The 19017-nt window shown below is 42.9% G+C and overlaps 1 protein-coding gene across 1 annotated transcript in view; it reads right to left on the bottom strand.

Annotated features, from left to right (window-relative positions):
• The window catches only part of CAST (calpastatin), a 50311-nt gene extending 32598 nt beyond the window's left edge, over positions 1–17713 (bottom strand). The window contains exons 1-5 of the mRNA XM_062513494.1: positions 17588–17713; positions 13011–13076; positions 6366–6437; positions 5595–5685; positions 1204–1265 (exon numbers count right to left, since the gene is read on the bottom strand). Coding sequence (XP_062369478.1) covers positions 1204–1265; positions 5595–5685; positions 6366–6437; positions 13011–13076; positions 17588–17713 — 417 coding nt within the window. The remainder of the gene's footprint in view (positions 1–1203; positions 1266–5594; positions 5686–6365; positions 6438–13010; positions 13077–17587) is intronic.
• Between the last annotated feature and the right edge of the window lie 1304 nt (positions 17714–19017).

The raw sequence follows: 19017 nt of genomic DNA, 5'->3' as shown, positions 1-19017 counted from the left end.
AAGCCACCAGGGCAGCACAGCCTTGCCCAGAATTCAAACTGAGAGTGTCTCCCTAATGTGCAAAGCTCTACAACCAGAGACAGTGAGGAAAAACTGGTCACAGAGCTCATTTCTGCAATTCCAAGATCAGAAACTGAATCTTCTGCAAGCTGTATATACTCTATGTATCTAACCACTCAAAAGAAACAAAAAAACCCAAAACCCGAAAAACACCAAAACCCCAAACCAAAAAAGCACTGCGTTATATAAAAGACCAAGTGTAACAAACATTAGTCTAGAAAAGATAATGTCTAATGCAAAAGAAGCTATTATAGATTGTTTTATATAAATCTAAAATAAAACAATATTGAGGAAACTAGTTACCAAATAAATAAATAAATAAATAAAGAGATCAAGAAATCAGCAGAGGTGTCTGCAATGTTTAAAAAATTCTTGGGTATTTCATGCGCTACTTTAACTTTCTCCAAAGGAGAGACAATATTACCTACAATAATCAAACAGTGGCGCAACTTACGCAATGCCTACCTACATAATTTTCACCACTGCAGGAACAATGCAATTTATTGAGAAGTATTTTTTTTCCCAGATGTTTTAACATCTTTTAGATCATATATTTTTAAGTGCAATAAACCACTGACACTTGAGCATAGTTCAAACAAGAAGCTGATCTTGCAGATCACCACACCCTGACTATGCAATACCCTGTCCAGGCACATATATGCTCTGCATTAGTATGCCAAAAAAATCACACAGGCCTTGGGAGCCAGAACAGCGTGGGCTGTGAGCAAGGAAAAAATACCAACCCCGCCCCAAAACAAAAATATAAACACAGAACAACTTAGACACCGCTTTTAAAGCTTGCTCTTCCTTGTCCCTCCCTTCTCCAAACTGCCATGTCACGTGGTGTCTGAAAAGGCTGTTTCCAGTATCTTGCAATAAATTCAAAAGCTTATTAACTACACACTGCTCTGGAATGCCTCAAGCCTGCTGACAGGGGAGGCACGCCAGAAAGCCCTGGAGCTGGCAGCCTCTGTTATCACTACCCACAGAATTCCCAGAAAAGGGGGAGAAAGGGAACAAAAAAAAAAAAAAAAAAAAAAAAAAGAAAAAAAAGAGAGAGAGAGAGAGAGAGAAAGAAAAAGAAAAGGAACCACAACATGAACACAAGCACACAGGAAAGCAAAGCAGGAGCAGCTAACTCACTTGGTAGGTGTGTGGCTCCTGTTTCCTGCAGGGACACAGCTGCTCCTGGCGCTGGAGCTGGGGCTGTGCCTTCCGGGAGCTGCTGGCCAAGCCAATCCCTTGGCAAGCCTGAGTGCCGAGTCCCCACCCAGAAGCACGGGGAGGGCACCCAGAGCAGCAGGTTGGGGCTCCCAGGCTGAGCCACAATGAGCAAACCCTTCCTGCTCCTCCTGGGGTCACTTCTGGAGCTGGCCAGACCAGGGTGCCCCAGCAGGGACAGCTGTCACCGAGCTGTCGCTGCAGCAAAAGACAGGGGTGAAGGGCAATTCAGCATCCTATAACGCAGTATTTGCCTTCCACCTTTTGATTTCTCAGCGCTGGTGGCAAGGGAAGGAACCCACTCATTTCCCCTCAGCAGAGAAATATCCCTATTACAAGTTTACAGTCTCTAAATTTGGACTGACTACCCAGACTCTCTGAGCACATGGATGCTACTAACTGAAAGTAATTAAGATGGTTTAGGCCATTTAAGGCCTAAACTTGACTGACTAGGGCTATTTTTAAGCATAACAAATCCAAATAATCTGTATTTGTTTAGAAATTAACAGGTGCTTCTTAAAATACCAATAGAGATCTGCTCTTGTATTTATTTTTGCCATATATTCTTATTTCCAGTACCTGTAGCAACATGGGACAATTTTTTGGGTTTTTTTTAAAGAAAAAGCCCCTGTGCCACTAACAAAACCTTCAGCCACTTTTTCATAATAGCCTCTGCATTGCCCTTTATCTTGAACAAATAAGTCAGTCCTGGAAGGGAATTAGAAAGGGATAAACATCTGCAGACTTATGAATAAAATATCCCATTTCTGAGTGAAGTATAGAATTTTTACTTTTTTTTTGGTTTTTTGTGAAAGGATTGTGCTATTTTGACCACTACACAGCTCTATAAATTGCAAATGCTTCATCTCTACACAAAGCCAGCTCTTCCACACACGAGACACCTTTTGTACTCCAACAGCTTCCATTTTTTAATGTTTAGGTCTATTTTTAGCATGCCTCCGCCACCAAGAAAGCCAGCACTGTTCTCCACAAAGGCAGAGCCCTCCTGATTTTCACTTGCTGCCAACAGCTCTGAGGGCAGCTTCCAGAAAGAGCCCCATGATCTGCCACAGTCCTGCTACAGAATACCTAAAAATTGTGAATCTGTGTCATGGCACACACCTACTCCAGAGAGAGAAGAGAAAGGAGGTCTCAGATTACCAGAATTCTTATTTTCTGAATAATCTCAAATTTTAGAGATAGCCTTTACCACTGTCACAATATGACTGGGAATGTAAGAATAAATTTATGCATTTCTCTGGACATTCCCAAGCAATCCTGTGACTTCAGATGCCTTCTACTCAAAAAATTCCTTCCTTCACAATAAGGTGCCCCTGCAAACCTCACAAAATAAAAATTTGGTGACAATAAGTTGTGTAACAGAAAAAAAACCCCTGACAGTAGATGTTTATCATCACTTTTGATGATAAACAAGATAAACTTCCCTGCTGCAAAAACAGTAGGGATTTCACTCAAAGATACTTAGCAAGTGCTCTTTTTCCTTGTTTTCTTGTTTGTTGCATGAGAAAGCAGAGAGAATTCCCCTTTAAAACAATGTCATCTTGAGCACCAGCTAAAAGTAATTAACCTTTAATTTCCTAAATTATTAAGGTTAAGAAGCTTCCTCTGAAAATCAGAAATAAAAATAATTCTTACTGCATTTCCACCACCGTTGTTGAGCTCTCCCAGCACCACTCCAATAGTTCATGAAAGTAACACAGACAAAGATTCTCACTTCTCTATGGTATAGCAGCCAGCCAGAAAAAGAAAATAATTGCTCATTACAAGCAATGCAAAAAATCTCCTACATAAAAAGCAGCAAAACTTCATCTGTTATTAACAGAAATACCATATAAGAACACAAAGATCCAGGAAGAGTAGCTGGATCCAGCTGTGTTCAAGTATTAGTGCCTTCTATTAATAGGCATGATTGAACACTGAGGTGGAAATTGGCTTTCCTGATGGCTGTGGAACTGGCAAAATCCTCATTAAAGGCTGTAAAAGGAAACACAGCAGCACTGGCAGGAGACCTTCTGCCGAAGAAAGAGGTTAGTTCAGTTTTTCCTCCCCACTGCTGCCTGCTAATCCTGGCAGCCACAACCAGGCTTGTGCACCTTGGCAGACAGTGTGTACATGGAAGAGGCTGCTCTTAAGCAACCCAGTAAACATTCCTGATGATGCCAGCCTTACCTGAACCTCCCTTTTCACTCCATTTTACCTGTCAAGCCCCTGAAAACCCCCCTGATACAAACCAACAGCCCAACAGGACTCCCCCATCAAAGAGGAAATAAAGGCTTGTCACAGAAAAACAAAGGGGTCACAACACCTGCTTCAGTGAAACCTCTGTAAATTGCTCATTTAGATTTGAGTCACACAAAAACTGGGCACATCCAGGCTGCTGACTGACCCTCCTGAGTGCCCTTAGTGCAGAGCAGGAGGCAGGAAAGGCAGCACTTCTTGCACCACAGGGACACTCAGACAGCAAATTAACAATTCTGTAAGAGCACACAGGCAGTGAGTAAATACTGGTTGCAGTTCCAGGAACTCGGGAGTGACACAACAGACAGCACAGGGGTGAGATAAAGTCACAGAGAGCTGCATTTCTGAGGGACAGTGCAAGGAAAACAAAGCCAGGACAGCTGAGTGCTCTCCCTTGGACAATCCCACACTCATGACACAATGACAATCCTTCACCTTTCCTGCATCTGAAAGCCAGAAACCCCAGAAGAAACAAACCATCAGTTATTATTGCTTACTAGCAGAAGGAAAAATTACCCAGGCCCATGTGGAGACAGCAAACCCCCTCTTGGCTCTGGAGTTTAATTAATTTCACCATGAAGTAGGAATTGGTCAGTGAAACAAAAAGTGTGAGCTGGAGCAACTTAACTATCCCACCTCCCTGGCCTCTGGTAAAGATTTAGAAATTTATCTAGGATAAGTAATGACAAGTAAGTACTACTGACCAACAGAATTATTAAAGCTACATCAGGGGGAAATAAATAACAGAAGAGACAGCAGACCCAAACTGTCCAAAAACTGGTATTTCTGATTGGACTAAAAGATTTTATCTGGTTTTGCAGGAAAACAGAAAGGCCTGTCTCGCCTTTTCAAGAAATACTTCCCTTCCTGTAAAATTCCTGTTAAAAAAACCAAAACACTGAAAAATTTTTGTTTCCAGTTGATATTTTTTTTTTGGAAACACAGATAAAGGCAGAAAAGGAAAGAGCCAACCAAAAGGCTTGAAAAAATGTATGGGTGGCATAAGCTGCAATAAATATCTGAGTTTTCCTCTATTTTAAATAACACTAGATGATCACAGGAGACTGTTGAGCGTAAAAGTTACAATTAACAGAAGATTTAACCTAAGTGAAAAAAGGTGGAAATGGCAGAGTGGGAACTTTAAAGGCTGAACTTAAATTAGCTATTGATTAAAAGTCGATATTAGATAGTATGAGGTGAGTATTTGCATAGCACATAAACTTTACCAGCAAGTATGCTGGAATGTCATAGAAATTGAGAAACACCAATTTAGGTTGCTTAAAAACACAACCTAAGCTCTCATAACCTAATACACAGCAATTCCTGGCAATTACACTGCATTATTTTCATGACGCTACCTTCCAGTTCTTAGTTCTCAATAGCCTGCATGAATTGTGCCTTCCACACTTAAAAGTTCTTTCTACTTATCACAGAAAGAAAATACACGGAAAAAAAAAATACTCAGATGTGTTAGTCAGCAAATTAGATGTAAGCATCCCTGGGACTATGCAGCTGGTGACATCCAGGAGGAGAAAACCTTGGCAAAGTGCAAGGAAGGGAAAGAAAATTTAAAAAAAATTAAAAATGTTGGGCTGTCTGTAGTGATAGATAGAAACATTGAAAGAAAGGGACAACAGGATTTATATCTCTCTCCTCCCTCATTGAGTAGAAAGGAAAAATAAATTACTTAGGAAGTGTGCAGATATCTTTAGGTGTATTGTTTTATAAAAGCACTGATTAAGAAAATAAAAAATCCCATTCAAAAGCAGAAACACTTCCTCCTGTTAGGATCCTTCAGACAATAAGCTTTCTCCAGACATGGAACACTGTTGTGGACCTGTGCACACCTCTCAGCTTTACTTAAGAGCAGCCAGCCTCACATCCTGGGTGTGAACTGAGGAGCCCCAAGCTCACACATGGGAATGAAGGTGGTTTGAGAAATATGTCAAAAGCTGCTTCTGAAACCCAGAATTTCAAGGCAACTAAAGTGCAGAACACGGTGCCAGAACTAAACAAACACACTGATCTTGTCTCCACTGCTGACTAGCACCCACCTGCCTCACTCTGGAATATTGCCATCAAAATGGGCCCAATCTGTGCTCTCCCTGAACTCCAGCTGGAGTTAAACTTTACTGTCAAACTCCACTGAATTCCACCAAAAAATTTATTTACCTCAGTAAAACACACTGCTGCTTCTCTTTTAAGTGACCAGCCTTTTTACTCACCTGTGACAATTATGCACCTCACAAAGGCTGCCAGGTGCAGAATCAGTAAATGTATTTTCAACACCTCTTTCAATACCCTGCAAGAAACCTGAACACCCTGTTTCCCCTCAGAGAACAACACCTGCAGTCCTTTGCAGCTCAGCTTCAAAATGCTTCTTGAATGATCAGCTGAGCTGCTCTCTGGGGGCAATAAAAGCAAAGACAAGCTGCCAGTTCTTCAAACTCACCAAGTCCCACCAAGTAAACAGAACCCAAAAAAACGACAAACACCTCCGGGCGAAAAAAGAAACACGGTGCCCCAAAAGTCAAATGAAGGTGCCCACTGACATCAACAGGGCCAGGATTCTTGAAAATAACTGTGAGGCTAACAAAGAACACGTGAAAAGGGAGAATGTTACCATTTACTTCCTCACTGGCATTCTGCTGACTTGTACTCCCCTTTCATTTCAACACATTACAATTTCTAGCAAGTCATGAAGAGCACCCTTGTGGTGTTGAATGGTGGCAAACAAATAGTTTTTTATCCCCAGTGCAGGTGATGGAGTCACACCAAACCCTCTTCACTTGTAAAAAAAGATAATTTCCTTAAGTACACAATACCTTAGCAGAAGCAGCTGCTCCATATGTCTCTGTTTTGGGCGGCTGGTTGACATTAGTACTTGCTTGTTTCTTCTAAAAACAAACCAAAAAAAAGAAAAAACAAAAAGACATAATAAAGGTCAGGATGAAGGAAAAGAAAAGCCAAGTAAAACTGTAAAACAAACAAACAAAAAAAAAAACCTCCAACCAAACCCAAAGTATTAAAAAAAATAAAGTAAAAGCACACTTCAGAAAATCCATTAGAAATATTTTTGCAAGGCGAGTGTCACCAAAAAATGAATTCTCCTATATAACTTTAATTCACACAGGGACATTTCAGAGCCCAGAAACGTGTGCACCCAGAACAGCTTGAGTTCTCTTGCAGTGTTTTATGGACAATATATAAATCTGTGCTATTTCCTGTGGCACAGCAATCTTAAGATAACTAACAGTTAAAGCAACAGTATCTATATAAAAATACCACAAAAACAAGAGGGGCAAGCTTTTGCTTGTTCAGACAGAATGTGAATGATTTACCCAGAAGGTTAACACCCTCTGGCAGGGAAGCAAAGATACAAAGTTAAGGGCAAAATTAGGGTTTTTCCGGGAAGCACAAGATTCACAACGCAATTAGAAATTTCACATTTCAACAGCTCTCCTCCAGCAGGGCAGTCTGCAGAAGGGCAAGAGATTCAACCAGCAAACTCAGATGCACCAGTTTGCAATGGATGGGACACCAGATTTGTAACAGTCTGGGAGATCCAAAGACCTCTGCCATTCAGGTAATCCCACCTCCTCTTTCTGATTTAGTCTGAAAACCTTGGAGATCAGGTAGAGCAAAGATGCACATTCAGCAGTCACCCCCAGAGATGGGGCAGTGGGTCATGTACACAAGATTAACGTGACCAAAATATGTCCCAAATCTGGTGCTGGTGAAATTAAGAGGGATCTTACATCAAGGAAAAAACCGACATCCCAGTATGACACCACAGGATACTGCAAAACACTGAATTTTGCCTGGTAAAAGGATGCTGGGAGTGCTCCAGCCCAGGACCTCTCTGCACAGTGACTGAAGTCCAGAACCTGGGGACTCTGCCCAGGCTGAGGGATGTGGTTAAAGGAAAAAGCAGCAGCAAAGCCCAGAGACACCCCAAACACACCCCAGAGACAAGACAGGAGCCTCACCACAGCCCTCCTACATCATTGTCAGGTTTGTCTCGATATTTTCTCCTCTGACCACACATTCCCAAGGGAGCAGTGTCCTTCCACACCCTCTTCAACTCTCCTTAGAATGAACATTTTTAACTCCCTGAGGAAGGAAGCAGTGCTCCAGCTGAGGAGATAATGATCCTGGAGGCAGGTGATGGAGGTGTGATGCATTTACAATTTTGTAGAGACAGTACCAAGATGCAGGGGTTTTGTCTCTGACATAGGGCACTGAAAACTCCATAATAACTATTATCCACAAATCCTTTAACTTTTAATCAAGTTGTCCAAGCAGCTAAAAATGTGAAGGGCTAGAGGAAAACTCTGAAGTGCAATCAAGAATTGTGGGCACACCTTCAGCATCACAGATCTCGACTGCCACCTCATGCTTAGCCTTTGGCTCATGTTTTATGGTGTTCACGATTTTCCTTTGGTACCAAAGACTGTTTAACAGAACTGTGATGTTCTGAAAATATCACAGACTTCCACAAATCCATAAAGTACTTTTAGAGAAAGAAGCCTTTATGACATTTACCAACATATACAAAAATAGCTTTCCCCACCCCACAATAAGTCTGAACTACTAAAAAAAAAAAAAAAATAAAAACCAAACCAAATCAAAATGATAATTAAAAAACAAAGAAAAAACTCTCCCCAAAAGTCAAAAAGAACCCCCAAAAGAAAAAAAATCCACACAAAACAAAAACAAAAAAAGAAACCAAAAACCAGAAACAAAAAATTCCACCTCTCAAACTCCCCCCAGAAAAACCCAAGAAAAAAGACAACATCCCCCCAAAAACCAACAAAAGCAACCAAAGAAAGCAAAGCCCACCTCCAAAAGCAGAACCAGCCAGCAGAGTGAAATAAATCCTTGTTCAGAGTATGAATTTATTTTAATCAACTGAACAGAATTAAAGAAAAAATGTTATTGACAATATTTGTTTGCTGGTAAACCAAACAGCAATAAATGACCAAGACAGAGAGAGAATAAAAATTAACAAATAAATTATCCTCTAAAAAGACTACCTGGAGACAAGCCACGTGGAAGTTTAAGCCACCGTATCAAGTGAGTATCACTTAGTGAATACTGACCATAGCATGTTTAGTAATACATACTTTTAGCTCCCAGAGTCATCTTACAACAGCAAGGTCTTTAGTACCTAGGTATCCCTTAATACATTTGTAAAAGCAGAAGGACTGGCCACATCATTCAATTAGGTTTATACTTTCACCCTGATTAAAATAAGGATGTTAGGGTGATTCCCAAGATGTTCCCTCCATGCAAACCAGATCAGATACCCTTTATTGACAAATACATCAGAGCTGTTCTCATCTTCTCCCTGCCCAAGAGCTGGAAGAGTATTTTTCTTCTGTGATAATCTTGGACGCAAGTGAAGAATTATCTTGCAGCTGCACTCATGCCTTGCTTCCCAACCTGATATTAACAGAAACAATGAATTATCAAAGCACAGCTTCTTTATGAAATGAATTAAAAGAATAATGGGCATGTAAAGAATTGTGTGTGAAGGAATAAAAGCTGTGGCACACAGGTACTCATAATCCACTCTTCAGTATTAGTAGTGGCTTCAAAAAGACAGAATGCTGTTTCTGGGTGAAATATTAATTCTGCAGGTTTAATAAAGGAGAGGTGAAGTGCACATTCTTCTTATAAGTGGATTTTGCAAAGGAAGACATGTTAAGTCTGGTGTCCAGAAATGTGGACTTAATGTTCATTTTGGACGACAAAATTCAAGTGTTCATTGTAAGATTGCAGTAAGACTCTTATAGTACATTTGTCTTAAGGGAAAAAAAAACAAAACAAAACCACAATAGGCAAGGATGTGCAATCTCTGTTCTGCAAATGCTTTTGACAACCATCAGCAGCATTTCAGCCTCCCCCTATCAATCTTTTATTCAAGAACAGCTGGAGGAGCAATCACCCTACATTCCTTCTGAAGGCAGAGACTTACATTGCAAAAGCTCTCAGGGAGTACCAGAATTTAATGAAATAATGTTATTTTTCAACTACCTTTGGCATTTTAGCCAAAAGAAGCACCAAAACAGAAAAGGGAGACAGATAAAGAAGCTGCTGCTGTGCTTTTCAGAACCCTCCCACTCTAAGTGCTCTAAGGCACAAGGGGGAAAGAAAACAAACAAACAATGCAGACATAAATTAATAACTTGGTACCAAAGTGAAAAGAAACCCCACAAACACTGCAGGTAAAAACTACCCATGCAATTCTACCACTCAGACCAGTAGTGGGCACCCCTACAGGATTTTTACCAGTCATATTGCCTTTATTCAGCATTAGTGCTTTTTCTGAATAAGGAATCCTAAGTGGCAAGCCTCAGGATTAAAACGTATCACAGACACACCAATTTCAGAGCAAATAATCAATTCTGAAAGGATAGAGATGCTTTAGCAGCAATCATCACTGCCATCCTTTCCAAGTAAAGAATATATTTCCTCGTAAGTAAAGTACAATGAGCTGAGCAAGCAGTAGAGGTTCTGCCTACAGTCCTGTAAAGAACAACTCAAAATGCCAGGACACATGACAGAGAGCCCTGTTTCACAGCATACCTGGAGAAATATGGCCTCACTCCTAGCTGGGGCTTCCGATTCCTAGAATATATGGCTCTGTCTTCCTCTTTAATATCACATTTTTACATCCAGACAGCAGCCATGCACTTTACATGCATAAAGAATCTCTCCTTGCTATTTCCCTCAACAACAGTAAAAAGAGAACAAGTCTATTTCCACATTATTAGCATGGATCTACCCAGAGCAGGGGAATTTCAGGGTACAGCCACACACAAAGTTGCTCTGCAATTATTCTTATGAATTTCATGTGGTTGTGTGGCAGAACAAACTGAGCCCCAAGGGCAGCCCTCTGACTGGCAGCACTGACTGGATGTGGCGTGCAAGATTAGGACAGCAGGACCAGCACTTCATCACAGTGCCAGATCTGCCTTCCTGAGTTTGGGTAAGCTTCCCTTTTATCAATCCCCTGGCCCTAGCAGTGGTCAACAGCAGGTAGGAAAGAAAAACAAAACCAGTGATGCAAAACCAGTTCAAGACCATGTTGATGTTTCTTCTAAATACTCTTCCAGTATTGTGTGGTCCAGTGATTTCTTAAGTTCAGTGTGTTTTATAAACCATCCTGGGTTTTTCTTCAGTGGTTTTGTGCCATCTGCCCTTGAAAGCATTTCTATTTTAGCATCCAAGAGCTTCTAGAGCACTAGTGCCCCAAAAGTGGAAGTGATCTGAAATTGGTAGAAAGGCACACACTCAGATAAGCTGAAGGCAAGGTCCGGGTGGGGGAATAAAATAAAACCACACCAGCTGTCCATCACACACTGACAAACTGCTAAAAGCCTTGGAACACCAGGAAGCAAGGGGAAGAAAGGAAATTTACTATTTCATCAGTTTTGCAATGTCATGCTGCAAACACATTGGCTCAGGTCCATGATGTCACATCACAGTGAGAGAACAGAGGGGCAGATATGGGAAACCTGTGGCACACCACTCTTTACTAGGTGGCAGCTGCATCCCAGCTGCAACAGTATGCCACAGCTTCACGTGCAGGAGCAACCAGCAATTCCAATTTATTTTCTGCTAACACCCCTCCATACACACACCCACAAGGAATGAAAACATTTCAGTGAAGCTGACTGAGATTTTCAGCAAGTGTCTGATTCTCCCTAGAAGGTGAACTCAATAAATGTAGAGGTTCTAACAACCAAGGCACCAAGATTTTAAGGCAGATCCCTCTTGAGCCTTCATCCTGCAGCAATGCCTAATACAACATAGCACATACACTTTTAATGACACCTACACTGATGAAGAACTGCCTTTCTTTTTTTTTCCAGTTACATATTCTAACACATCTGGAATTTCCAGCACATCATTTGCCTGTTTCTACAAGGCTCCATGCAGAGATACACACTCAGCTGCTCATCACTGGACTGACAGATTGTGTCAAACTGAAGATTAAGGTTAAGATGCCTGTTCTGTACCCTAACAGTATTCAAGGGGAATTCCTCTTGATGCTGTGGCTACTTGGCATCTCCCATTCAAAACAGTGTCAGGCCTTTCCAAAGTTTTCTCTTCAAAGCTCCACCCTCCTTCTGTCAACTCCTTCAGGACTGTATACCCAAAGAATCTGAGATACAAGAGTTGTTTGTTTTGATTTTTGGTTAAACAACAACTGATTTTACTGTTTTCCTTTCAGAATGGATGTAAACTCTTCAAACACCTTCATATTTTCTTGTAATTTTTCTAATGCCAAACCTTTTCTAGTAGGCAGGTGAACAAACTCAGTATTATAGACAACATTGCCCAAAGCTCCCTACAGATATATTATAAATTTCTGCTTCAAAAATTGAAGACTATAGGAATTATCTCTGGCTTTTAAAGAAAAAATGTAACATTACAGACTCTTGCTAAAGTCGTTGAAAGATTTTGAGTTGCTTCCTCAACTGCTTAACAACTCAGAGTGTTTTGGAAGTAGGTATGAGTCACAGTGGAGTTAATGACCCCAGTGGGTCTGTGGAAGAGGTTTTTTTATCTATTTCCACATTCAAGCACTGCAGAGTTGATGGAATAAATAAAACATATGAAGAAATTCACAAGAGGAAACATACATGTAGTAATCCAAGGACTCAAAAAGCAGAAGTATTTGGACAATAAATTTTAGTAAGTCTTGTTTTGCTGGAAACAGATCTTCTCAATAAGAGGTCAGAAACATTACGGAAACCTCGAACCACAGGCCTCAACTCCCAACATTCCCACAAAAAATGCAATACAAAAAAGAATTTCTCTACTAAGAAGAACAACGTGCAGTCAAAGAATATGGTATTAAACCAAAAATGCATAAAACTACAATAGTATTTATGAAAAAAAAAAACAACAGGCTGTCTGGAGAGGAAAGGAGGAACATGTTCTCAGGCTAGAGAAGCCTTCCTTGCTTTCTGGACAGGAAAGAAAAGCAATTGCTTGAATCATCTACTTCAGAGGACTGTAACAAAAGCATTCACTGACCCTGGCTTCCAGTGAGTCAAACAGGCTTAGGCAAGGTTATTTCCCACACAGTCTCTGCTGTGGATGGAACATCAGGTGGAAAGTATCACACTGCACTCCCTTCACCTCTGCATCTGAAAAACCAGGGCCATCAGATGTGTTCCACACTGTACCAGCACTGCACAGCAGACACTCCACTGAAGTAACTTCCACAGACACCAATGTGAAGTATTAGGGAAAATATGACCAGAGCAAAAAAGCCATTTCCAGTAGGCTGCTCAGCAGCAGGAGACAAAACTAAACATTCCTGGGATGAATAATGGCTGTCTGGGTCACCAGTTAATTGTCCAGAAAATACCACTTTGCTATCAAAAGGCAAAAATCAGTACAGGAGGAAATTCATTACTTTTCTTTTAATATGCTCAAACACTTGAATTTACCTCTTCCACTTCTGCTTTTTTCTCTCCTGCCTTGGAAGAAGCTTCGCTTGCCTTCTTGTCACCATGCTGTGAAAAGAGAAAATAGATGTGTAGCTATTTAGATCTTAAGTGATATCTTCCACACAAAGAAATTCTCAAAACTACTTAGTGCAAGGATGATTCCTTTGAGCTACCACAACATGACAGCAGGGAAACACTTCAAGTTTTTCTTCTCACTAATGGACAGGATTTCTAAATGGCCTGCTGGATAACTTTGAGAGAAATCAGTGATAAGGTTAGTCACTCATAACTCTTAGGGCAGTACCGTGACTGTTGTGACAAGTTCTGGAAGATTTTCAGCTTATCACTCATCCCTCACCAGCAAAGCACTCTCCAGTGCTTATTTTGGAAATGTCAGAACCACGGGCTTCAGCAGCAACTGAACAGCTCTCAGAGACACCAACATGATTTGTGCAACCCTCTCCAACATCAGAACTCCCCTCAGACACACTGAAATGCTTGTTATGCCCAGCCCTCCTCACCTGAAAGAAAGCTGTTACCATGATTGCTGTAATTCTGGTGCTGATACAGAAAAAAAATAAAATAAAGGCTCCAACAGTTCAGGCACTGGTGCACATTAGGCAGTGTAGTTCTTCCAGGATCCCTGAACCTCCTGCATCTTTTATCTCTGCCTCTTCCCTTCACTTAACCTGATGTACAACCCCAGTAGCTTCCCAAGTGCAGCAATGTAAAGAAAGACACATTTTGCTCAGCACACACACTGGTATCCAGCATGTTGTAACTGTCTGCTCCTCTGAAAAGTGGTGAATATGGTCCCTCAAAAAAAGTTTTCAAAAAAATTTCAGAAATAATTAAAGCAAAAAGCAAGAGCTTAATATAAAAGGCAATATAATACAGCTACTCTCTAGTATCTCAGCTAGTGTAACTTCCCACAGAAACTGAGACATCTGGGAGGAAACATTCACATCTGGTTTGCTTCGTTAAGTAAAGACAGATGATTCAAGAGCCATTTATTCCCTTCTGTTTTCAGGACTGAGCAGCAGGAGGCAGAGCCTGCTAACCCACTAAGTAATGAGTTCCTGCAGATTTTTCTTTACATGGCTATAGGGAAAAAAGCAATGATCCATGTATCACTGCACTATCTTCAACAGGAATCAGTTCCAGCACATCAGCAAGAGAAAATGCAGGCTGAAAAAAGTACTATAGCAACAAAAATTTCAGTAATTGTTTTGGACAACCTCTAGCAATTCAAGTTTTTAAAATTAGTTTGGTTATGACTAAGACACTCGATGAATTTTAAAATTGAAAATGCTATACTCATATTCCAATTGTGCCTCTTTAGAGGAAAAACAAGCCCCATAGGTTGACTATTCAGGTAAGAGATTAATTATTTCCTGCTTTATAACAGCACTTTCAGAAGAGACACAATCTACCCAGCTTCTGTGCATTTTACTGCTACAATAAAAGCATATCACACATGTATCAGTAAGAGCAATGCTAGTGAGTGTCCTGCTGCTGGCAGAACAGGAATTTTAGAGCGAGCACTGCCATAAGGCTCAGGAGCTAAAGGAGAACACTGTCAATTGGGCTCTCTTCTTGCATGGATACTCAGCATCAAAATGCTCCAAAAAGCAAGTATTATCCTGAATCCAGCTATTAAAGTTTTCTATTGCTTTCGTTTGTTTCCTGCTTCAAATTCAGAAATAGCCTTAAAAGCAGCAACACCAATTGAGGTGTAGGGTTTCCAGTTGTTTTCTTTCTTTTACTAAACCAAGTCATGAAATATAGGAACTAAATACTTTGCTTCCTACTGAGTATGCCAGGCCTTTATCAGGGTTGAATCTGGTGTTACCCCTCCTCTCTAAGTCCACCTCCTCATCTTCATTCCAGCAGACAGGACCATGGCACCAAAAGGGCATCCAGACACAGGACTAGAAAGAGGGAGATGTGGAAGGGGATTGGCAGAATTCCCTCAACCCCCCCTTCAGGCAGAAAAACACCCTGAGGGATCCCATGACAGCTTCACTGCCCAGAGAGGATGCAGAACGGACCAGGACAAGGACCACAACTTTGTTATCCCTAAACTCAAATCAGAGAAACATTAAAAGCATGACATCTTCCCTCCAGAAGGCTATGTCAAACAGCATCTATAATAAAGAGACTCTGACTCAGAGGCCAAATATGTTTATTTCAATTCAGGGAACAAAGCACATATGGTCAGACCAAAGTAGTTTTTGGTTTTTTTTTGGTTTTTTTTTTTTTTTTTCCCAGTAAGCTGAGTAATGCACTGTGTACACACAGAGCTCTGATACTTACTCCCTGGCCTCAGATAATGAAACAGCCTGTGAAAGTACTGCCTTGCAGGAAATCTGTCCTGAAGAGGCAACTTTGGAAAGAAGAGCTTTGCAGTACACCTGAGGGAACCATTCTGGTCCCTTCAACTGTTGATATGTAACGTGCGATGAGGGACCCCATTTCAATAACGCCATTCAATAGCACTTTCCTCATCTGGATTTCCAAGCTTGGAACCCTCCACTTAAAAAAAAAAAAATATATATATATATATATATATATATATATATATATATATATATATATATATATATATATATTCCCCAAAACAGGCAGTAAATCAATCTGCTTAGTCAGAAGGCTAAGCTCAGGTTTCGTGGGACATTCCCTGCTCATTCATATTCACAATTCATGATGACAAATTGACTTTTGTTTGGGCACTCTTTCCTTTTCCTGCTCACCTTCCTTTATAGTGCCAAAAATACAGACTGATAACAAGGCAGTGTATCAGAGCAGCTACAGTTCTTTCACATCAACAATAGGCATACAGCTGAAGTGACAACTTTAGTTTAATAACAAATTTCTTGTAGCTTTTAAGCTGGCTCAAAATATTTTCCAATCTTACTAACCAAAAAAAAAAAAAAGCCTACACAATCCTACCCATAATCATATGTTCACAAAAATACATAAGTGTCATGAGCAAGAAAGTTTATCCTGAGATCTTCATCCTGTTCTAAAGTGCACAAAAATGTCACCACACTATTAAGACACACCTTTAAACTTCTGACTCAAATAGCACTCATAAGCTAGAAAGTAAATGGTGAAAAAGCACAGAGAAAATTACTAACAGCTGAACAGACACCTATGTGCACAAAAGTCCAACCCTCACTAAAGGGTTTTCTTCCAGGAAATTCCTTCTAAAACTCAGGAGATTTACAAGGCATTAACAAGCCTTTGGTTTAAGGCCACTGCACAGCATCTCAAACGACTGGGTGAGAAGTGAACTCTTGCAAGATTCTCAGCTGAAGTCAAACAACTCAGCATTACAGATATTTAAGGAGTTGGGAATCTGACCTTCACTCTCAGCTGGAACTGGAAGGAAGACAGAGATCTTTGACACTGCTCCGAAAACTGTCAGATGCAAAGAGTTGCCAGGGGAGTTACAATCAAGCCAGGTAAGGAATCAAAAGGTGAAACCCAGTTTCTTATTACATCCAACCCCAGCTTTAAATACACCAGACAGTAAAAACCTTAACCTGTTTCTGTTCCTTTCACCCACCCTTCCTGCCTCTCCTACCTCCCCAGTGTGAATCACAGGCATGGGAGAGGACTCAAGTCCCACATGGAGGCCCACAAGTGCCAACAACCAAAACCAGGGGTTTCCAAAGGAGCAGCTGTGGGAGCAGTTTTCTTACCTGACCACACATAGCCATATCCTAGTATCTTTTCTTCCCCTGGATGGAATGGCACAGAGCTAATGAGGCCTAGTGCAGTAGTTCTCAAACTTTCCCTTCTGTGATTTTGTGTCACCTCCACCACATTGATTTGACTTGACACAATGACTGATACCTGAAAAAGCTGCTAAAACACTGATCCAAGCTACATGGAGCAACTTAAAAGTACAGTTATAACTTCAAGAGATTTCATCTACCTGATCATATATTCAGGCAATACATTAAAGGGGTATTTTCTCCGAAACCAAACATATGCTTTCTGTAAAACTTCAACAGAGTGCAAACTTTTTTTTCCATTTCACCACTCCATACAAGAGGTGAACTGCTTCCTCCTACACGTAATAAACCATAAAGGCTTCTCAAAGGCTTTTTAAAGCATTTTAAAGCAGTCGCGGGTTCGCCACAGTAATGAGCACCGACCCAAGTCCATCCAAACCACACGGAGCCGTCAGAGAGCTGTGGTTTTATCACGGAGGATCTGGCAGGCGACAGCTCTTCCCGGCAGCACCGCCACCACCCCCGGGCAGGGAGGAACACGCTCCTTGGAAAAAGGCGCAGCGCAGTTTTTCCCCAAAAACAGGAACATTCCCACGTTAAATCCTGTCTTACGCGTTCTGGCGTTCCCGCTAGCCTGCGTTACTAGGGCGACGACGAAACCTGCTAACAGCACCAAAATCCCCCAGATTTCTGTGTCTTTCTTGACAGAGGCTGGGATGCGGAGGGACAACCGGAGCGCGCTCCCACCTGTCCTGAAACACTGGGATTTACTTTTTTTTTTTTTTTTTAAGCGCTGCCTCGCCTCCAGCCTCACCACAACCCCCTTTTCCTTACCCCCTTCTCCATCCCCAACGCCGGGGGAGCCGCGGGATCATCCTGCCCGCCGCACCCCGCATCCATCCCGCGGTGCTCCCGGCTCCCATCCGGGATGCTCCGGGGGCTTTCCCCTGCACTCACCATGGCGTACCACCAGCGGGCAAAAGCCATGGCGCTGCGGCTGCTCCTCCTGCCCGCCCCACACTGCCCAGCTCAGCTCGGCTCGGCTCGGCTCGGCTCGGCACTGCTCGGCTCGGTTCGGCACCGCCCGGCTCGGCTCGGCCCCGCTCAGCTCGGGACGCGTCCAGGGCGGTGCCCGGCGCGGAGCCGCTCCCCCGCCGGAGCCTCGGGGCACGGGGGCAGCTGGAGCGGCACCGCCGCCCTCCCCACATCCCTCCCCGCGTCCCCGGGCCCGCCTTACCGCCGCGGGCAGCGGGTGCCTGCCCGTCCCGGGCGCTGACATGCCGATGGAAGGGAAGAGGAGCTAGGGCTGCCCGGTGGTTCCCAGCTCCACGGGCCGCTGTAGAAGCTGTCGGTCCCTCCCCTTCCTGCTGGGGCCAGGACGGGGGAACCAGGGGGGGCCGCGGGTCCGGGATGAGGTGACGGGCAGCCCGAAGCACGACGGTGCTGAGCTGGAGCGAGAGAGGCTTTTCTTTAAAATGGCGTTGTCTGGGGGGTGTGGGGAAGGAAGAGGGCGCAGACTTTTCTTCTCACGAAAGTCATTCCCCCTTGGAAAAGTGTTAGGGTGTCGACAGCCGACCCTAGGCGGCTCCAGGCTCCGTGGCAGCCCCCAGCGAAGATTTTGCCCTTTCCCCGGGATGGAGCCGGGCGGAGGGGGCTAGGGGCTGCTCCAACACCCGGCTCTTCCACCTGCCCCCTCTCCAGCTCCTCTGCCAGCTTCCCTCCAAACTGGGCACCCTGCTCCCATGACAGCCTCCTTCCCCAGCCTTTGCACCTCTGGGTCCTGTGCCAGCTCCCCTAGAGCTGTGCCATCCCAGCTGGCACCAGCCTTGCCCATCAGCTTGGCCTGAACTCGTTCTCACCACACTAAACGCGCATCCCGTGGGTTGATGTGGTGTTCAACCCTCACATCCAGGGGATTTGTTGCAGGTCGGGTTATAAAATGGAAAACACAGGAATGGGCACAGTTCGATGGGTTTGTCCTGCCAGGTTGTGTGCAGTAAAAGAAGTCGGTGTTTGGGGTGTTCTGTGGCCGGGAACCCCAGGCTGGGGCTGGATGTGTGGAACAGCTGTTGGATGAGTTGCACTGCTCTGAAGGGGTAACAGCAGCAGCTCCTGAACGCTTTCTTGTGTCAGGACACCCTGTCTGTCAGCAGGAGGAAGGAAACGTCTCCTAGTCTTTAAGGAGTGCTAGCCATCTGCTTCCTTGGGGAAGAGGCGGTAGGACTAATCCGCGTGGTAAATTCGCCTGTAAACCCAACTAGTGG

The sequence above is a fragment of the Cinclus cinclus genome, chromosome Z (assembly GCF_963662255.1).
Source record: "Cinclus cinclus chromosome Z, bCinCin1.1, whole genome shotgun sequence".
Taxonomy (NCBI): Eukaryota; Metazoa; Chordata; class Aves; order Passeriformes; family Cinclidae; genus Cinclus; species Cinclus cinclus.
The sequence above is the reverse complement of the archived record's forward strand: the minus strand, read 5'-3'. Positions and strand labels throughout refer to the sequence as shown.